The sequence below is a fragment of the Pezoporus flaviventris genome, unplaced genomic scaffold, assembly GCF_033815535.1.
Source record: "Pezoporus flaviventris isolate CSIRO_AGI_PZ_B2104156 unplaced genomic scaffold, CSIRO_AGI_Pfla_v1 ptg000020l, whole genome shotgun sequence".
NCBI lineage: Eukaryota > Metazoa > Chordata > Aves > Psittaciformes > Psittacidae > Pezoporus > Pezoporus flaviventris.
The window spans coordinates 5694782-5714946 of record NW_026892568.1 but is presented as its reverse complement, the minus strand read 5'-3'; the positions used below and the strand labels follow the sequence as shown (position 1 = coordinate 5714946).

The window sequence follows — 20165 nt, the reverse complement described above, 5'->3', positions numbered from 1 at the left end:
AGAACCCCCCCCCCTCATTGCTGGGAAGGGTTCTTTGTGCAGGCTGGGTGCTGGGCTGCACATGGCACCCTGCTCTCCAACGGCCATGACCTGTGCTATTATAAGTATTTGCTTTCCGTTTTAGCTGTGTGCTTGGCCGCCCTGTCGGGGCAGTACTATCCATCCTCTTTAGTAACTAAATCCAGTGCTACTGTGACCAGTTTCACTCTTTAATGTTCTTGACACAATTGTGCTGAGCAGAAAGTGTCTCCCTCTTTTTTCCCCAAGAAAGTGGTGGAATCACCCTCAAAAAACCATGCAGACGAAGCCCTCAGGGCCATGGGTTAGTGGTGGCCTGGGCAGTGCTGGGGAATGGGTAGACTGGCTGAGCTGAAAGGTCTCTTCCAGCCTGGCTGATGCTATGATCTGCACTGTCCTGCCTACACAGGATCAGTCCTTGGGGAGAGGAATGCCCACGGCAGTGTGTTTGCTCAGGCTCCGGGCCTCCTCCACCTGCAGAGGGGTGCAGTAATCCTGCAGGAACACGGTGGCCAGGTTGCTCAGCCTTCTGCTGGCCGAGAGGGAGAAGCGGAGCATGCACTCCACCACGGGCAGCGCCGTGGTCTGCTGCCGCGACTGCGGTGTCGTCAGGTACATGAGCGTCGTGACCGCCGACATGACGGTCTCCTCGTTGGCACTGGAGAGGCAGTTGATGATGGGCTCTACCCCGTTCGCCTCCAGGATGTAGTCTTTGTTCGTTTTATCCAGGCACAGGTTACACAGACCCCCTGCAACACCAAGAGAAAGCATCTGACACGTGCAAGACAAGCGCTTCACCCCTTCAGCTTTTCATGCTGTGATGCAGGTTCATTGATGAGCCTGGTTTCTAACACAGGAATAAGAATCCAGATTCTCTGTGAGGTTTGGATGGAAAACTCTTAACGGCTCCTGGGCAACGTTTTCCACGCGTTTTCCAGCAGAACGTTCCTTCTCCTTTATGTCATTAGAGGGCACTGTTACTGCTGGGCATAACCTCTGCCGCAGAACTCCAGGATTACTTAACCCTAACAGAGGCTAAAGCCTGGAGTTCACTGCAGGTGTTACGGGAAAACAGAATGGAGGCAACAGCACAAGGCAAGAGGTGCAGAATGCTCGAACGTGGCTTTTTAAGAGGCAGCCATGTCCCGGTGTAGCTCAGCCACAAACCTTAAACATCAGATATATTTAATGTCAGCTCATGGCAGCACTCACAATCAGGATCTGGCCCTTTAGTTTCTGTTTGGACCACACTGAGTCAGTGTAAGGCAGTTGCTTAGAGGACTTATTACAAGATTTCAGGTAAGTGCTGGAATTTGGTTGTCACCAATTTCACTAAAATGTCATTAAAATTCACTAAAATTTCACTGAAATTCACTAAAATGTCACTAAAATTGAGAGCAGTTTCAGTAAACACTCACTCACCCGGTGTTCGGGGCTAACGAACCCATCCTGCCGCACAGCAGCCCTACGAGGATGAAGGGGCGATGCTTCCATCCCATTCCGCTCATCCCCACCAAACCCGGCAGTACCCGAGGGGCCGTTCACGCCTCACGCTCCTCTCTGCCCCTCGGGAGGGACAGGAGCCCCAGTCCCCAGCATCACCCCCGCTGTGCCCTGCCCCTCTCGGGGATGCTGCTGGCCCCGTCCCTCACCCATGGCGAACTCCACGAGGGTGTCGCTGCTCTCGCCGAGCATGTCGAGGAACAGGTCCAGGACCTGGAGCCGCCGCAGGTGCTCGTAGTTGCGAGGGTCGTAGGCGAAGTTGGCCAGGTTGGCCAGCACCTGCTCCTTGGCCTCTGCAACACGGAAACGGCGCTGAGCGCGGGGCGGCTCCGCACGGGGCTGCGGGGCGGCCGCGGCCGCGGTACCTGCGCTCTCCGTCGCCTGGAACTCGGTGACCAGGGCCTGCAGGTACTCCAGCCGGCCCAGCTCCATCCCGCGCCGGGTCCCGGCAGCTCACGGTGCCCGGGAGAGCCTTCCCCTGAGCGCCGGGAGGGCCGTGCTCAGGGCCGGGCAGCGGCGTGGAGCCGAGCCGGGTGCGGAGGGGCCTCCTCAGCACCGAGCCAGGCCCGGCGCGGCCGCCGCCATCTTGGGGGCGGGGAGAGGAGGCTCCTCCTGCGTTCCTTTCCCTTCTCTTTCCCTTCTTTTCCCCTTCTTTTTCCCTTCCTTCTTTTTCCCTTCTTTTCCTTTTTTTTCCTTCTTTTTCCTTCTTTTTCCTTTTTTTTTCCCTTCTTTTTTCCTTCTCTTTTCCTTCTCTTTCTCTTTCTCTTCCTTTCTCTTCCTTTCTCTTCTCTTTCTCTTCTCTTCCTCTTCCTCTTCTCTTTTTTCTTTTCTCTTCCTTTCTCTTTTCTCTTCCTTTCTCTTTCTCTTCCCTTCTCTCCCCCTTCTCTTTCTTTCCCTTCTCTTTCCTTTCTTCCCCTCTGTTCATTTTTTCCCCTTTCCCCATTTTTTCTCTGTATTTCTTTTTCCCTCTTTCTCCTTTCCCCCCTTTTTCTCCTTTTTTCTTCCATTTTCCCATTTTTCCTCTTTTCCCTTTCCCTTTTCTCCTTTCCCTTTTTCCCTCTTCTTCTTTTCCCCCTATATTTCTTTTTCCCTCTTTTCCAACTTTTTTTTCCTTTTTTCCCTTTCCCCCCATTCCTTCCCCCCTTTCCCTCCTCTCTTTCCCCATGGACCCTGTAACCTGTTCACCATCACAATAAACAAGCGTGCCCGAGGTTCTTGTATCTCGGTGTACGGCCAAGCCCTGCTGTTTAAACGCCCTGCTCCGGTAAGCAGCTTAACCTTGCCTCCCTCACTGTTCCCCATCCACTAAACTTCCCTGTGCACCATAGGATACACCAAAGGGAAAGAAATCCGGAGGCAAGGAATGAATGAAGGCAGCAGCGGGTAACGCCATCCTGGTTGTGCAATGCCCTGGTCTAGGCACGGAGCAGAGCGGTTCCATGAGCCTGAGCCAGGCCAGCGCCAGTGACGCCGCTGTGATTGCAGGCGCCGCGAGTGGATTCGTGTGGTTCATGTGCTATAAATAGGTAAGGTAAAGGTACCCAAACTCAGCAGAAATCAGTGCTGCTTTTATTGGAGCAGTTAAACACATGGAGGTTCTTGGGCAGATAAGGAGGGAACAGGTTGTCTTTTGTGTTATCTCATAGGAAGCAAATTGAAGCTGGCAGAATACACTGATTACGTGGCGCCCGTGGCGAGTGTGTTGGGCTGCTAATCCCCTGTTATACAGCTGGGTGCAGTCACCCATGCCCATGTGCAATAGAAGGATGAGCAGAGGACCTACGGTGAGTGCAGGGTTGCTAAAGCTTGTAACACTGCAGTGCTGTGGGAAGGCAGAGAATGGGAAAAGGAAGGTGTTTATTTATAACTGGTATAAAGATTTAAGCCAGGCCTGTGCAAGCAACTTCAACTCTCTCAAGTTGGTGTGTGTGTATATATATATATATGTGTGTGTGTGTGTGTATATATATATATATGCATATAGAATCATAGAATGGTTTGGGTTGGAAAGGAGCTTAAGATCATCCAGTTCCAACCCCCCTGCCATGGGCAGGGACACCTCACACTAAACTAGGGCACCCAAGGCTCTGTCCAGCCTGGCCTTGAACACTGCCAGGGATGGAGCATTCACAACCTCCCTGGGCAACCCATTCCAGTGCCTCACCACCCTCACTGTAAAGAACTTCTTCCTTATATTTAGTGTAAACTTCCCCTGTTTAAGTTTGAACCCATTCCCCCTTGTCCTATCACTACAGTCCCTAATGAAGAGTCCCTCCCCAGCATCCTTATAGGCCCGTGTGTATATTTATCTGTATGTGTATATATATATGTATGTATGGGTATATATAGGTATGTCTATATATGTGTGTATATATGTGTGTGTGTATATCTAGCTGTGTGTGTATATACATGCATGTGTATATATAGGTATGTCTATATATGTGTGTATATATATGTGTGTGTATATCTATCTGTGTGTGTATATACATGTATGTGTATATATAGGTATGTCTATATATGTGTGTATATATATGTGTGTGTGTATATCTATATGTGTACATATATATAGGTATGTGTATATATAGGTATGTCTATATATGTGTGTATATATATGTGTGTATATCTATATGTGTACATATATATAGGTATGTGTATATATAGGTATGTCTATACATGTGTTCGTATGTGTGTGTATATACACATGAAAGCGGCCACAAAGGTGCTACAGACAACTCCTATATCAGAATGCTCTGCTAGTGTATTAACAACCCCTTAACGTATGCCTGTGTAAGTGGCAGGTGTTGACACACTTTAGAGCCACATCCGTCATTACACGGAAAGCGAATGACTAATGGGAGAAAGCAGGGGAAGAGAAAGCAAACACAGCACAAAGAGAGGCGATTAAGGATGCTGGGCTTGACTAATAAGGGGTGAAACCCTGTGTTTAAAGAAGGAAAATGCAATGACTCGTGTCTGTCAGGATTATTTTGCATGCACAGGAGGAACTTTGTCCCCTGGCATGGTTTCACAGGCAGTGGTGCTTAGGAAAGGCTGGTGTCTGTCTGTTCCAGGTGACAAATCTCCAGGTCACACTATTCAGTGCATGGCAAGAGGTAACCAGGAGAGAGGAACATCCTGGGGACTGCGAGCTGAGCTCCTTCCAGCCTTTGTCTGGCACTGGGGCTCACCAAGGGTGGCTGGGAGATGGGAGGGATGCTTTATGTTTCCTTTGCTGTGTCGCAGCTGCCTCCGGGAGGAGAGGTTGACAGCAGAGGCTCTGCAGAGCCAACAGCCCACGCTAGTCCTCACCACCCAACCTGCTCTGCTGCTGGCACTGTGCTGCTTGTCTTTGTGCTGACTTACTATGGGGAGTCTGGCCAGATCATCCAGACAGGTCACTTGGCAGTAGCAGGAGTTGGCCGTTCACTCACCCAATACTGTCCCATATGTCTAATGGACATGGAACTGCCGGAACAAGTCCAGAGGAGGCCACAAGGATGATCAGGGACTGGAACACGTCCTGTATGGAGACAGGCTGAGAAAGTTGGGACTGTTTAGGCTGGAGAAGGGGCGTGGAGACCTCATAGCAGCCTTCCAGTGTCTGAAGGGGGCCTATAGGGGTGCTGGGGAGGGACTCTTCATTAGGGACTGTAGTGATAGGACAAGGGGGAATGGGTTAAAACTTAAACAGGGGAAGTTTAGATTGGATATAAGGAGGAAATTCTTTCCTGTGAGGGTGCTGAGGCACTGGAATGGGTTGCCCAGGCAGGTTGTGAATGCTCCATCCCTGGCAGTGTTCAAGGCCAGGTTGGACAGAGACTTGGGTGCCCTGGTTTAGTGTGAGGTGTCCCTGCCCATGGCAGGGGGGTTGGAACTGGATGATCTTAAGGTCCTTTCCAACCCAAACCATTCTATGATTCTATTCTATGTTTAATCCTCTGAGTGCTCCAAGCACTTGCTATTTGCCAGAAGAGTTAGTGCAGAATGACTGCTATAGCTCCAGGGGCTGGTCTACAGTGACACTGCAAGGTAGGATTCAATAGAAGCACTACTGCTCCTAATAGTTATGTTTCCCTTCTTGCAGCCACTAACCAGGTCTGCAGGCAGGATGCCAAGCTCTTCATTTCGGGGCTTTTGCCCTTCTGAGGTGTTTCAGAGCGTGTAAGTTCACCGTGACCTTCCTTTGGGTTTGTATTAAACTTTTCCGAGCCCTACTTTGGCTCTGAAGGACCATGATCCTGCACCAGTTCGGTGTGAGCTTCCTGGTGAATGTTTCATTGCAGTAAGGAAAGGTGCTCGGTGCAGAAATGCTTACCTTGCAAGGTTAATGATACCTTAAATGATAAAGGGAGCAAGAGGGGACGTGGGGAGCTTGGGACATTTAATTCTGGCCAAGTTGTGTTGTTCTCAGAGGTTTATAACCTGGTTGAGGTATAAGTGCTTGTCCATTCTTAGTGCCGGGGTTATTTTGCTGTCTATAGGTGTTAAACAAACCCTGCTTCAGGGGGCTTTGGCTTTGCATAATGGGACAACCTTAAACTAATGAAAGGAGCTTTTATTGCTTTCTTTTCCTTCTGGGCCTCGAGATTCTGAAGGACTGAGCATTATTGCTCCTGTGTGATAGCTCTGAGGGGGAGTTGTTATTCTAGTGTGCATGTTTGTTATGCACAGTCCCTTCAGTTATGCTTCACAAGCTCCTGCTCAAGGCAGCTTGGAGTTGAGGTTGAAAAGGGAGCTAGGAGAGGTGGGCAGATGGAGGAGGGGGGTAATTTCCTCTATCGTGGGAGCTCAGACATCTGATTTGCCTGTGGAAACACAGCCTCAAGTGTTCCCTCTTCCCTCTGCAAGCTTTATTCCCACCCTGTGGGTTGTGGATGACTTCTAAAGGGTCTGTGGGATGGAACCAGCCCTCTTTGGAGGCAGCTCACGTTCTGTAAGGCCGGTAGAAAGTTTACAGTGAACGAGTTGAGAACATTACAGTAGTGGATTTCCTTTGGTTTGCTTCCCAGAAACATCCCTGCTTTACCTGCAGCTAAACCCCAGTGACCCCGGTATTGAGTCTGGGAGCGTTGGATCTACAAAGCACTCTCCTAACTTCCCATCCTAAATTATCCTCCAGTGCTGCGCACAGCTAGGAAACAATGAGAGCACATCTCTGGGCCGTGCTGCAGGAGGAGCTGGTCTCTGTGTGCCAGCTTCAGCGGGTGAGTACTTCTTTTCCTTCCTTATATCTCACAAGCATGCATTAGACGACACATTTCCTTGCTTGTGAACCAGCTCTAGGACTAAAGCATTGCAGATGGAGTGGTTGGCTCCACAAAGATGTGTTCCGTTGCGCCTCCAACTAACCTTTGTTTTGCTGGGATAAACTGATGGGTTGGGGCTTACACCATCTTTTACCTGTTTTGCCCATGGTATCTGTAGGACATAGGAGATGTGGGACAATATAACCCCATATTTCTGGCAGAAAACAGGGGGTGTAGAAAGGTGAACAGAACTTAAACCGTAAGAATTACACACAGGAGAGCAGCAATCTGTTCAGCAGCGTGGCTCTTTTATTTGCAATAGCCAGGAAAGGTTTGGGACTTCACCCTTGTCATTGCTCTTTTGGGGAGGAAGGAAGAAAGCCCTGTCTTTGTCCTAGGAATGTACAGCAGGTATTGTTTCCGTAAGCTGAGAAGCACCAGTTGCTGTTTGCTTTGCACTTACGGACCATGTAAGCATTACACAAGTTAATAAACATGTGACAAGAGATTAGATGTGTATGGTCTCCCACTGGTTGTTTTATGTAAGTATATGTTTGATCAGGAAGTGCAAAGCCTGCTGGTTCAGTAATCCCAGAGTGGCACTGAAGAGGATGCCGAGCGGTGGGAGCAGTAACCCCTCTGAAGGGCTGATACCTCTTCCATCTCACCCCTGTGTTACACTTCTGTCTCTCTGCTGGTTCTGATGTGTTGAGCAGTGTTCATCCGCAGTGCTTTGTGAGCTGTATGAGCAGTGTGTGCACAGGCAGCCAAGAAGCCCCCTGGCCTGTACCAGCACCAGTGTGGCAGCAGGACCAGGGCAGGGATTGTGCCCCTGCACTGGGCACTGGTGAAGCTGCACCTCGAATCCTGTGTTCAGCTCTGGGCCCCTCACTGCAAGAGAGACATTGAGGTGCTGGAGCGGGGCCAGAGAAGGGAATGGAGCTGGTGCAGGGCCTGGAGCCCAAGTGGGATGGGAACGGCTGAGGGACCTGGGGGGTTCAGTGTGGAGAAGAGAAGGCTCAGGGGGGACCTGATGGCTCCCTACAAGTGCCTGACAGGAGGATGGAGCCAGGAGGAGCTGGGCTCTGCTCCCAGGGAACAAGGGATGGGACAAGAGGAAATGGCCTCAAGCTGCACCAGGGGAGGTTTAGGTTGGAAAGGGTTGTTAAGCATTGGAACAGGCTGCCAGGGCAGCGATGGAGCCACCATCCCTGGAGGGATTTGAAAGCTGTGGCACTGAGAGATGTGGTTTAGTGGTGGACTGGGCAGCGCTGGGTTAACAGTTGGACTCAAATGATCTTAAAGGTCTTTTCCAACCTAATCAATTTTGTGATTGTATTATCTGTTCCTGTCAGATAAGGAATGATAGAGAACATAAACATTGTGCAACCCAAGCTGGTGCTGAGGGAGGTTAGAGGCTGATGCAGCTCTCGGTTATAATTCCCAGGAGTGCAGCAAGAAGAGCTATTACAGTCGATGCTGTATGGGTATGGAAGTCAGTGACATTGACTTTTCCCAATATACTTTTACCAACAGATTCCTTTGTAAGTTATGCTTGTGCTTACAAGAAATGTAGTTTCGCTTGTGCAAGCACTCTGTAATATAGAGAATGCTGGTGTCATGAGTCTAAGCTAAATTCATTTACACAAAGGCTTTGTGCACTACAAATTCACTTACTGCAATGGCTTTGAATCTGTCCCTCTCTAAGGATGCATACACTTGTTCTAGTGACACCTTTGCTACCACTCCCCCCCTGCAATGGGTCCCAGTTCACCCTGAAAAGAAGTGTATACACACCAGCCCCAAATCCTCTTTCTGGTATATCAAGAAGCACTCGAGATGTCACTGGTTACACAGAGCAGGCGCTCTAAGGTTGGTTGGGTTGTTTCTTTTGGATGCTCTGGAGCTGAACCTTGGAGGCTTTGGAAACATCCTTGGCATGAAGCCCTTGTGTATGTGCCTTGTAGGAGAAAATATTTGCCCTTACTAGAGGCTTGGCTGAGTTCTGCAGCAGCTTCCATGTAATATTTAGAGATGTGGAAAACAGCAACAGCCTTCCTGGGGAAGCTGCCACCCACAACATGGGAAGCAACCAGGAAACTCTATATTCTGCACCACATCATGTGTTCGGATGAGGCAATAATACTTCTTTGTGGAAGAATGACCGTTGTGCATAGCCATCAATGCGTATTATCCAGTGTTACCCACTGGAATGTGCATGTGAGATTCCAGTGACTTAAAGGCACTGACTTACACCAATTGAACTGACACGGCTTTTGTATCTCGGCGCTGGTTACCATGGCTGTTATCCCAGGGTTTGCTTTGGGGAAGCACAGTTCTCTTTGTCCTTCATCTCTTTGGCTGGCGCTGGGTTCTGGGCTCAGCCCGTGGTCCAGAGCACTCACTTGGAGTCTGACACGGCCCCATAGAGAAGGGGGATGGCAGTTGTGGAAAGCAGCCACTTGTTTTCTCATCTGCCATCAGCGCTGGGCCGTGTGGAGCTTTGTACAGGCCACATAATCCTTTGTGTTCCTCTTTATTTATCCTCTTGCTTTTCATATGCTTGTGATGTACACGACTGCTGGAGGGGGCTGACTCTCAGGCTGTGATTCAGTTGGCATTTCACTGTACTGATACCTGGAAGGATTATCCACGGGGGCTTTGGAGGCCTCTTTCAATTTGGCTTTCTTCTCCAGAGCACAGAAGGTGAGTGCCATGAACAACGCAGCCGAAATGAGGAAGAAGCTGGAGTTGTAGAAGACGTAGTGGAAGTCATTAGTTACATCTACCAGGAGACCTGAAATGGAAGCCACAGCTTAGTCAAAGAGAAGATGGACACCAAAGGCAACAGGGTGACGTTAGCACAGATGTTAAACCTGAATCAGTCAGCAAACTGCCATATATGAAAGATGAGCATTCACAGATGAGTGAATTCTCTCCTCTAGCTCGCAGGGGTTGGCTGTGTTTTATAGTCACGACTCAAGTGATGGTTCTGCTTTCGTACCAGGTATATCATAACACACAGGGGAGCCAAGGGAAGAAAGGAAACTGAGTTTTCCCCAGTGTGCTGATTCATTTTGTTCACTCAGCAGAAGACCCTGCGCCAAGCACTGGATTTTGGACCGAGGGACCCTGTTATATACCAGGTCAGAAAACAGAACAAGTAAATAGAGAAACCTCTCCCGAATGGACGGGTTAGAGCCTCTATTAGTGTGTAACCAGGGAGAAGAACGTTCACAGCACAGCAAGGATTATGCCTAACATTAAGTGCCTTCAGTATAAAACATTTAATGTGAGACATATCAAATGAGTAACTTTACACTAATGTTGGAGACAGAAAGGTGATACTCAGGTCAAGCGGATGATGCTTTCTGTAGGCTACTTATTTAAATGGAAGTACTGGAATGTATTACAACAACTGCTGTTTGCTTGCTTGTATTCTTCAGTAAAGATTGGTGATGTTTCTTTTCCTGGTGCACTTTTCCTTAGCAGATTTTCAGGCTACAAATGGAACTGGTGCTGCTGTTACTGGCCTTTGTTTTGCCCATCTGCCGTTCCTTTGAGAGATGTCAAGGAAAGATCTTTTTGGCCCCCTAAGAAAAGTGGCTGTCCCACTAACACCAGGGAATACCATGCAGTATGGTGCATGGTATCATCTGTCCTTAGAACAGACAGTACTTTCCTGCTGGGTGGCACACAGCTCATTGTCTGGAGAACACAACTAAAGCCTGCTTCATGCTCAGGTTTATGTTTCTTGTTTGTTAGCCTTTTGGATTCGCTGCTGTGCTGCGGGAGCAGGTACATGCAGGAGTGAACTGTGACATCTGTGAATCACTGATTGGCTTTGGGTTCATATCTAGCTCCTTTCTTGTCCCCAGAGTAAAATTAATACCCTCTAGAGCTTGGAAAGCAGAGTGAACGGAAGCTGTTGCTGTGCGGCTCTTGAGTTGTGTAGGGCTGGTGTGAATTGTGATAGGAGTTTGTTTGTTTAATGTGATCTGCACAAGTCCTTGAGACTTCACAGATGAAACAGTGCGAACTGGCAAAGCAGTGAAAGAGTTCAGAGACAGCAGGATCCTACCACAGTAACTCCTCTCTGTGTATTGCTGCTCACTAGAACAAAGCTCTTATCAGTCACACCCGTGCCTATCAAACTGCTGCAGTGACACTTGGGGAGCCCCAGAAAGGACCCTCCTTCAGCTCTGAGAAAGGGTTTATCCTTCCTCTCCAATTCTCCCTTTTATACCACTCCCTTTGCGTAACACCTCCCTGCATGGGTTTGGAATCTCCCTTCTTTCTCTTCTTAAGCTCCCAAACACTTCCCACCGGTGTCTAAACAACCCAGCCTGTTTAACAGCCTCTCACCTGTGAGAGGGGGTCCGATGAGGAGCGTGATGCTCTCCAGGATGGTGAAGAGCCCCAGAGCGCTCGAGAACCGGTCCATCTCCACCACGTCCATCAGCACCTGGAAGGTGAGTGCCCCGATGCCGCTCATGGCTATGCTGAGGATGACGCAGTAGACGATGAGCACGCTGAACTCAGCCGAGACCACGCAGATGAAGTTGCTCAGCCCGCAGAGGAGCACGGCCAGGCTGAACAGGTAGATTCGTCTCCCTGAGAAGAATCTGTGTCCCGAGAGCAGCCCCGTGAAGGGCCGTATGAAGATGTTGATGAACCCAATGACAGAGATGAGGAGGGCTGCCCTGCGCTCCTCCACCCCATTCTGGATGGCGTAAGGCACAAGGTAGATGTGGGGTAACGCAAACCCCATCATCATCCAGGTCACGCCAATAGTGTAAATCTGGTAACCTTTGTTTTGACAGAAGATGTCAAAAGCCAGGTACTTCTGCAGCACACGGAAGCATGCAGTCCTTCTGCTTTGCTTCTGGAGCTCGTGGTGGGGAGAAGATGCTCCATTGGACAGCTGTGTCTCTTCTGCTCTTCTCCTCAGCTCCTCTCCAGGCTGGGGCGACTGTAGTAGTGACCCTGAAGTGAGCTGAACTGGTCTCATGATGGCTCCGCAGACACAGCAGTTCAATAGTATTCCTCCAAAGATAAGGAAAGTGTTTCTCCAGCCCATCTCATCCAGCAGGTATTGAGAAAGCAGTGGCCACAGAGTGAAACCCAGAGAGACGCCAGTGGATGCCATGGCATTGGCCAGTGTTCGCCACCGTACAAAGTAATATCCCAGTGCAGTCACTCCTGCCTGGAAGCTGAAACACGACCCCAGGCCTAAAGGTAAGAATAAAAGAGCAAATGACAGCACATGATCCATCTGTGTTGCCTTAAAGAGCCTAAATCCAGGGTTTACACACAGGTGAGACAGGCCAAGGGGAATGGCTTGAACCTGCCAGGAGACTGAGCTGAGCTCTTAGGCAGAAGCTCTTCCCTGTGAGGGCGCTGAGGCGCTGGCACAGGGTGCCCAGAGAAGCTGGGGCTGCCCCATCCCTGGCAGTGTTCAAGGCCAGGTTGGACACAGGGGCTTGGAGCAAGCTGCTCTAGTGGAAGGTGTCCCTGCCCGTGGCAGGTGCTGGAACTGGATGAGCTTTAAGGTCCCTTCCAACCCAAACCAGGCTGTGAGCCTCACGACCCGCTGTGATTCACACTCACAAACCCCACAGAAGTGATGTTTTGCATAAATTAAACTACCTGTGTTCTATACGAAGTAAACTGACCCAAGCTGACATTTGCCTGGGGCAGGCTGCTATTCCTAAAATTGTCATGGAATTGTTCCTTAGAAACTGTTTATACTGACTGCTTTCCTGACACTTCCATCAGGGCTCAGGGAGTTACCTGGTTTTCTCTCTGTGCAATGGACACCGTTTAGTTTGCAAGATCCAATGGGATTAGTCCCAGAGCAGCCTGGCTGAAGAAATGGATCTCTTTGTGTTAGAAAAACCCCAAGAGTTGAACATCAGTCACAGAGGAGAAATATTTGGAAAGGAGAAGCTCCCATCTGTTGCTTCTGTTCAAAACCAACATGTTCTTTTGTTAGGAAAAGATGTCTGCACATTGCCCCCGATTGGGAGTGGTGAAATACAAGCCCAGGGAACTTGGGAGGGACGTTATCATAGGTCACATTATCCCAACATTACATTCCAAGGTTGAAAACCCCCTCCCTTCTTCACAGCCAAAAGGCTGAGGTGCTACTGAACAGACCAGGCATCCTTGCTCTCCGTTTTGCCCGCTGGAGACTTGAAGGTTTCTCCAGAGAGAAGCACTTTGCAGGGAGCTTGGCTGCATGAGGTGCGTGTGGAAGGGGTGTGAAGGGCAAGTCTGGCTGCTCTATGATTCCTGCTGCTCCCGATTTATCCCATTTCCTGGATGAATGGGAAACACGAGTCGGGAATCGCCATTCCCCTCTCTCAGGTCAAGCTCAGCAGCAGGGTTTGCGGTGGTACTTACCCGTGATGAAGCCAGCGGTGATGTAGAGCTGGCTGATGGACCTGCAGAAGGAGCTGGACACCATGCCCACGCCGCTGAGCAGGCCCCCCAGCATCACCGTGAACCTGCAGCCAAAGCGCTTCACCAGGAGGCTGCAGAGGGGCCCTGGCACCAAAGAGTAAAAGGGAAGCAGTTAGGGAGGAAGGGAACTCTCTGGACCTGCTGGATTGCTGCACTTATCCCGGTGGTTTGGTCTAGAGACCCTGAGGGTTGTCCTAGCAGTAGTAAGGGAGCCAGGGAGGGAATATGTATTTCCTGATCCTCCCAAGGGCTTGCTTGCTATGGGGAAGGCTCCTGTGATCTGCTTGGCTTTTGGCCATCAAGTGGGATTTTTAAGCTTCCCTGTGCTGAATTTCAGTTACAATGGTTGGAAATGGAAGAGAAGAAGGACTTTCAAGTGTAATTCTGTTCTTGCATGATATAAAGTCAGGGAATGAATTGAGAAAGGGAAGGACTGGATTTCTATGCCTCCGAGTAAGAGATGCTAAGCAGGATGATGTTTCTTTTTGTGCACTTGCACTCATTTCACTGTGTGTTTCAAACACCCTGCCACAAAATCTCCTACATTGCCTGTGCTGCGCTGCTACCTTGGTGAAACTCCTTGCAAGAGGAGACAGACTGACCCTGAATTAGAGCAAGAATGGGAGAAAACAGACATCACTGAGGAGGATCGTTTGAGTACAACTGGAGAGGTGTATTCATGCCCACATGGGAACTGATCTAAGCTCCGGGCAGTAGCATCCAGGCTGCAGCTTGTGGGGTCCTGCAGCTGCCCTGCAGGTCGTCTTCTCCAGGGAAATCCCATGTTATTGTCCCACAGCTCTTTGCTCGTTCCTGTCCTGGGATACCTGGCATGGTGGGGAGGTTTCACTGCGTCCACTTCCAACAGGATAAGCCTAGGAGCAGACCATGCGCATCCCGCTTCCTGCTTCTACTCCAGCACAAGCAGTGCAGAGGTGGGAGTGAGACCTGGGTTGTTCTAGTGGACCAGAGCCCCCCTCTGCCCTTCTTGAGCCCAAACCTGTGTTCTGTTGTGCACCGACATTGCTGGCAGGCTTTATAGCAGAGAGCTGTGTTATTTCATCAGGAAAACAACAAACAGCCATGGGGAGGGGGTGTTTAAGGTCAGTTAATTCTTTACTTTTCATGGAGTTTTGGTGAATTCCCTGGGAGTGTGGTAAACTCCCAGGTTGTGAATGTCATTGAGCATCCTTTGTTTTAGGGTAGGAAAAAGTGAGCTCAGACCTGCAGCCCACTGCTGGGAAACAAGGCTCTGCCTGCATGAGAGGAGGATCTGGGTTTCTTTTTCCCGTTCCTTTAAGGATGTTCAGGTTTTTCCAGGGTTTGTTGGTTTTCCCCTCCTCTGAACACTTCAGGTTATATGAGCAAAGGCCAAATGACTCTGAGTTTCAGAATTAGGAGTCGGGAAGTGCAGGGAAAAGAACCCGTGGCATATTTGTGATCCAAAGCAACGTCTGAAATAGAGCCCACATAATGGAGCGAGCAGGGGAACGTGATTAAAATGAGGAGAGCAGCTGCCTGTATCTTGATCTGCTTGGGAGATTTCCACCTCAGACTTTGAAGCAAATGGTGACTGCGTTATTTGCCTCCTGCTAAAGGCATCAAGGATGGTTCTACAGTTTAAGCAGCCCCAGTAGCCAGAAGTCAAAAGGAGCGTGACCAGCAGGTCATGGGAGGTGATCCTGCCCCTCTACTTTGCTCTCGTGAGACCTCACTTGCAGCACTGTGTGCAGTTCTGGTGTCCTCAACATAAAAAGGACATGGAACTGTTGGAACAAGTCCAGAGGAGGCCACGAGGATGATCAGGGGCTGGAGCACCTCCTGTATGGAGATAGGCTGAGGAAGTTAGGGCTGTTCAGGCTGGAGAAGAGAAGGCTGCGTGGAGACCTCATAGCAGCTTCCAGTATCTGAAGGGGCCCTATAGGGATGCTGGGGAGGGACTCTTCATTAGGGACTGTAGTGATAGGACAAGGGGTAATGGGTTCAAACTTAAACAGGGGAAGTTTAGATTGGATATTAGGAAGAAGTTCTTTACTGTGAGGGTGGTGAGGCACTGGAATGGGTTGCCCAGGGAGGTTGTGAATGCTCCATCCCTGGCAGTGTTCAAGGCCAGGTTGGACGAAGCCTTGGGTGAGATGGTTTAGTGTGAGGTGTCCCTGCCCATGGCAGGGGGGTTGGAACTTGATGATCTTAAGCTCCTTTCCAACCCAAACCAGTCTGGGATTCTATGATTCTAAGTCATGGATTGAACGTTCCAAAGCAATGAGAATGGCTCTAAAAGCAGAAGGGATTTTCATTACTTATTCCTGTTAACTTGCTTCCCAGGTTTCAAACGTTCTTTCTCACTTGCCTGAGGCTTTTGTGCTTTCCTTTGCAAAAATAATAGCAACAGAAGCGCTGTGTTTGTGTGAGTGTGAGTTGAGAGTTGCGTGTGTGTGAATATCGAGGAGCAGGAACCCGTGGGGCCTGAACTCCCCTTTTGGAGATGGCCACAGGATCCTGAGGTCTCTCAAATGATTCTTATAACAAAACAACCATTAATTGCCTTTACCTAATGAGATAGGTTTGGCTTCCTAACTGATGAGTTATAGTTTGCACTGGGTCCTTCCCTGCTCCCTTCCATAGCTCTCATAGAATAAAGGAGAAGAAAAGAGAGCAGCATCTTCAAGAGGCACCGTCGACACTGCAGAATGCGGTTTAGGATGATGGATGTAACTGGGGAACCTGAACCAAGCAGAGCCTGGCCCAGCACAAAGGAGCTGAGAAGCTGCAGCAAAATTGAAGTCTTTTATGTCTGGTTTTTGTTGGTTTTCTCCTGGTTGTGCTACTCCTGCCTTACTCCTGGGGGACAAGAATGAGCACTTCCCTGCTGCAATAGGAGACATAACTGGCAAGCAAAGTAGTAACTCTTGTAACTCACTGGCTGTGCCCTGGCAAATTCTGTTCCTGGATGTCATAAGCATGAGGCTGTTCTTTCCTTGCCTAAGTTATAACTTTTAGATCTATTTCTTGGCTGTCTTTATAGCACCTTTTAGTGTGGTCCCAGCCTCCTACAGAACAATTACTTCATTAGAAAAGAGGTCAATAGATGTTTTATTGCATGTCCCATCACCTCCCACATCTTCTCTGGGGGAAAACCCAGTGATTCCCTCCACTACGCACAAGGCACAACCCTCCTTCCACCCCCTTCACCCAGAGGCTGCCTCCTGACCTGTATCCTGCATCAATCCAGCTCACATCCACCCTGCCTGGGTGTGCACCCGATGCCACCGCCCAGGGAGCTGGTGTAATGCTCAGCCAGCAGCCTGGAGGAGCTTGGCTTGAGGCGTGTGTCAGCCACCAAGAGCACACTTGTCATGGGGAATATAAGAGATGTGTTCTCACGGTTGGGAGATGAACCAAGGAGGCACCCAAGCTTCAGTGCTACCTGCTGGCCTGTTCAAAGAGCTGCTATGGGAAACAACTAAGTTCTCGGTGGTGTGAAAAAGCTGGGAGAGAAAGGGATTCACCTCCTTTGACCAAAGGGCTTGGGTGTCTCTTAGAGTGGCAAAAGGGAGCCTGGTATCTGTGGAAACTGAGGTGGTGGAGGGCATCCCCATCACTTACCGCCTCCGTGCAGCACAGCCACCATGATGGATGGGAACCACGATGTCTCACTGTTGCTGGCCTGGAAGTCTCGCTGCAGGTCCGTGAAGAAGATGCCAATGCAGGGGGGGAAGCCCAGCGTCATCCCCTGCAGCACCACCGCAGCCAGCAGCACCATCCATGCCCAGCCCTGGTCCTGGGGCTTGGCAGCTTTGCGTTCCCCTGCTCCTCCTTGGGACATGACAGCTTCTTTCTCCTCCCAAGCCAGCCTGCTGGGGAAGGAAGGGCAGCTACCACGCAACCCTCAGCCCAGCCTAGGGGCCTACGGGGCAGAGCTGATGGTATTCCCAAGGCTCGGAGGCACCAGAGCGTCCCACACCTTTGCGGCTGGCTCCTTAGACCTCTTGCTCTGCATTTCTCCTAGCACCTCCCTTCATTCTCGCCACGGGATCCTGGCAACGGATTGCTTCAGAAGCAACTGCCTTCCCCTTTTATATTTCACAAGCCTGTGACCACAGGCAGGTACGGGGCAGGACCACACCTCCTTGGAGGAATGAATCGGCCTTACCTAATTCCCGCCCTTATTTTCCCTTTCACCTGCTTTCATCATATGGAGTCCCCTTGCTGGCAATGGCTAAGGTCACCCAGTGCTGTGCCCAGAAGAGGAGGAAAAACCCCGCCGGTGCCAAGAACAACAGAACCACATAAAGCCTGCGTGTGGCAGCAGGGCTGGTGCGGACCTGGCAGGGAGGCTGCACCCCCCCCCCCCAGTGCTAGTGGGGAAAAACCAGTTTGAAAGCCATTAGTTCATTAGGATGCGGTGATCGCAGAGAGGATCTTGCTTTGCCTCTGGTTAAAGCTTCTTCAGAGACATCCCAGCCTTGATTTCTCTGAGGCTGGCTGCACGAAACGCATCGCAATAGCGTTCCCCATCCACACGAATAAACATGCATAAGGAAAAACCACCTTTGGCAGCTGGATGAGCTCAGAGGAATGCCCATAAGGTCAGAGCATAGTGCAATATTGATCTAGCTCTCCAATACTGATTTTTCCTAGAAGAAATAGCCACGTCTGGGCTTTGTGTGCAGCTTTAAAGGTGAGCAGCAGTTTGACTCTACTCGTTAGTTCATATATGCCATGGGGCAGAAAGTTCCATACCTCGGGTTGAGACAAGGATGGGTCAAGCGGAGGGTGGCGAGCGTGTGGCTGCGCGGGCAGCTCATCCCCTGTGTGCGCAGCCCAGGGCCAGCACTTCTGCTTCAGTAGCCACTGAAAGCCTTGATGCAGCCTTTTGCAATGTTAACCTCGGCATCACTCCTGTGAGCAGGGCTCTGGGGCTGGCTCCCAGCCCAAAGGACAGAAAACAAGGCTGGGAGCAGGGGAGGGGGGCCCGTGGGAAGGGGCTCTGAGATGCAAATCACGGTGCTGGTGCCCAGCACACTTTAATCCTTTGTCCACTTTAGCCGGGCGCAGATAATGCAGCTAATTCAAGCGCTTGTCTCTCTGGTGCGAATTAGCTGGAGGACAGCCTAAAGCCTCTCCCCGGCAACAGCGAACCTGCAATAAAAGGCAGAAGCACACAGCTCCTCTCTGTTCCCACACCGCTCCGTTGCTCCAGCACATTTCTGGCTCCCCACACCTCTCAAAGCACGCCCGCTCCCATGGAAGGGCTCCCCAGCGGGGCCGCACATCCCACGGCTCTCATCCACCTTCTGCCCCTGGCTGCAGGACACCCTTTCCCCGGGGCAGCCCAACCTGGATGGACCCTGGCGCTGGGGTGCCAAGAGCACGGTGAGCTCCTCGCTGCCTCCCCGCTGCCTGCATAGAGGTAAAGGAAGGAGCTGGCTCCAGCGCTGGCTCAGCCGGATGTGCCACACGGAACACCAGCAGCGCCGCAGAACCGTGCTTTAACCCTTCCCAGGGTAACCACGTCGGATGGACGGGGCAGCCGGGGTGGGGGGGGAGCGTGTGTTTTAGTGCTCCTATGGGCTCGGTGGTCCTCAAAGCCTGCTCCTGGGGTGGAGCAGGGACATCTGCGGGACGCGGTTTTCCCATGCATGTGACCGCCTCGTGTTGATGGTGTCGGGGACGGGACTGAAGTTCACTGCAATAACCACGCCTGGGTGCCTACTGCAAACACTGCTGCGCTGGGAGCGCATGGATGTGCAAAGGTGCTGCCCTCTACCAGCCCACGCGGCGCCCGGGGTGCAGGGGTGCCATGGACAGGACACGGGGGAGCGCGCTGCTGGTTCCAAGTCTTTCTCCCTGGCCAGTCACTGGTGGTAATTCCCCCTCATTCAGGGCTGGATGCTGTTTCTTCTTCCTCCAGCGACCCCCAAGACCTGGGGTTTCCCGAGCTGTGATGGAGCAGCCCTAGTAGTTGTTTATGGCAGCAGACCAGGGGTGCTCACACGGTGTCTTTCCCTCCTTCTTCCATGCCTCAGTTTCCCTCAGCTGTGATGGGGCCTGGGATGAGGGTTGCGGGATGCTGCTCCCCGCAGGGACAAGCAGCTCTTTATGCTGAGAAACACAAGGGACTGGGGTATTTATGTAGCTCACTTCCGAGGAAGAGGTTTATAATGAGCCTGAAAATGGTGATGATGATGTCCATATACCATCCTCAGTGAGGGCCTGCAGCTTGGTGGGTATCTCCACGGGGAGAAGAGCGGCCCAGTTCACCGTTACAGCCACCCAGGAGGGATGCTCCAGTGGGGAAAACAGAAGTGTGGCTGGGGGGGGGGGGGGAGGGACACAGGACCCCTGCCCCAGTGATGGGCTTGGAGGGGTGCTCAGAGACCAGGCAATGCCAGTGGCTTGGGATGGAGATGGAGAGGAAAGTTTCTCGTTCATGGTACATTAGGTCTCTGTCCTGCTGCCCAGCAGCATCCTCCTGCCGGCCCAGCTCAGCCCGGCGTGTGCTGGACATGGGGTTTATGAATGTGTAAAGTAAGCTGCATGCACACAAGGGAGATGTTTACTGTAAACGGAGAGGGGTGGTTTTAAACCGTTTTCTGGGGTCACCCGGGGTCTGCTGGGGGGAGGAAAGCCAAGCACATCTCTTGTAAATACCTTTATAAGTGACTTTTTAAGTACCTTTTCATCCTGAACCCCTGGCTTGCTTTGCCATCCTCTCCCAGCTGTGTTCTAGCCCAGATGACTTTTCCAAGGTCACCCACTGAGCTGACAGCAGAGAATCCACATCTGGCTCTGATTAAAGCATTAAAGCAATGGCCCAAGTGCTGCAGCACAGCCTGATGCTATGGGCTTGTGTCTTTGGGATGTCACTTGTCAGTAGCCCTGAAGGGTCAGGCTGTGCCCAGGGCCGTAGGTCCTGTGCTCTCTGCATGC

At 50.9% G+C, this 20165-nt stretch overlaps 2 protein-coding genes across 10 annotated transcripts; both read right to left on the bottom strand.

Moving 5' to 3' along the window:
- Positions 1–266: 266 nt before the first annotated feature.
- On the bottom strand, positions 267–1983 carry ARMC7 (armadillo repeat containing 7). Its single transcript, XM_061455665.1, has 3 exons — positions 1887–1983; positions 1671–1814; positions 267–767 (listed from the first exon to the last, which is right to left on the bottom strand). The coding sequence occupies exons 1-3, from the start codon at positions 1951–1953 to the stop codon at positions 430–432; spliced, it is 549 nt and encodes a 182-aa protein (XP_061311649.1). The 5' UTR covers positions 1954–1983; the 3' UTR covers positions 267–429.
- Positions 1984–8913: 6930 nt separating this feature from the next.
- Positions 8914–18700, bottom strand: SLC16A5 (solute carrier family 16 member 5). 9 transcript variants are annotated; one of them, XM_061455515.1, is made up of 6 exons: positions 18573–18700; positions 17976–18374; positions 16839–17089; positions 13173–13316; positions 11133–11999; positions 8914–9564 (listed from the first exon to the last, which is right to left on the bottom strand). In XM_061455515.1, exons 2-6 carry the CDS (start codon positions 18038–18040, stop codon positions 9323–9325), a joined length of 1569 nt encoding a protein of 522 aa, XP_061311499.1. In that variant the 5' UTR covers positions 18041–18374; positions 18573–18700; the 3' UTR covers positions 8914–9322. The 9 variants fall into 9 exon arrangements, with proteins under 9 accessions (XP_061311499.1, XP_061311503.1, XP_061311500.1 ...); XM_061455519.1 differs by having other exon boundaries at positions 16839–17086; XM_061455516.1 differs by having other exon boundaries at positions 18583–18668.
- Positions 18701–20165: the final 1465 nt, after the last annotated feature.

Coding starts and splice junctions, on each gene's coding strand:
- ARMC7 (XM_061455665.1), bottom strand. CDS start 1,953: ATGGAGCTGGGCCGGCTGGAGTACCTGCAGGCCCTGGTCACCGAGTTC. Junction 1,815..1,886: donor CCAGGCGACGGAGAGCGCAG/GTACCGCGGCCG, acceptor TCCGTGTTGCAG/AGGCCAAGGAGCAGGTGCTG. Junction 768..1,670: donor CCTCGTGGAGTTCGCCATGG/GTGAGGGACGGG, acceptor TTGGTGTTGCAG/GGGGTCTGTGTAACCTGTGC.
- SLC16A5 (XM_061455515.1), bottom strand. CDS start 18,040: ATGAGCTGCCCGCGCAGCCACACGCTCGCCACCCTCCGCTTGACCCAT. Junction 17,090..17,975: donor CATCCTTGTCTCAACCCGAG/GTATGGAACTTT, acceptor TTCCTTCCCCAG/CAGGCTGGCTTGGGAGGAGA. Junction 12,000..13,172: donor CACCGCTGGCTTCATCACGG/GTAAGTACCACC, acceptor TCTTACCTTTAG/GCCTGGGGTCGTGTTTCAGC.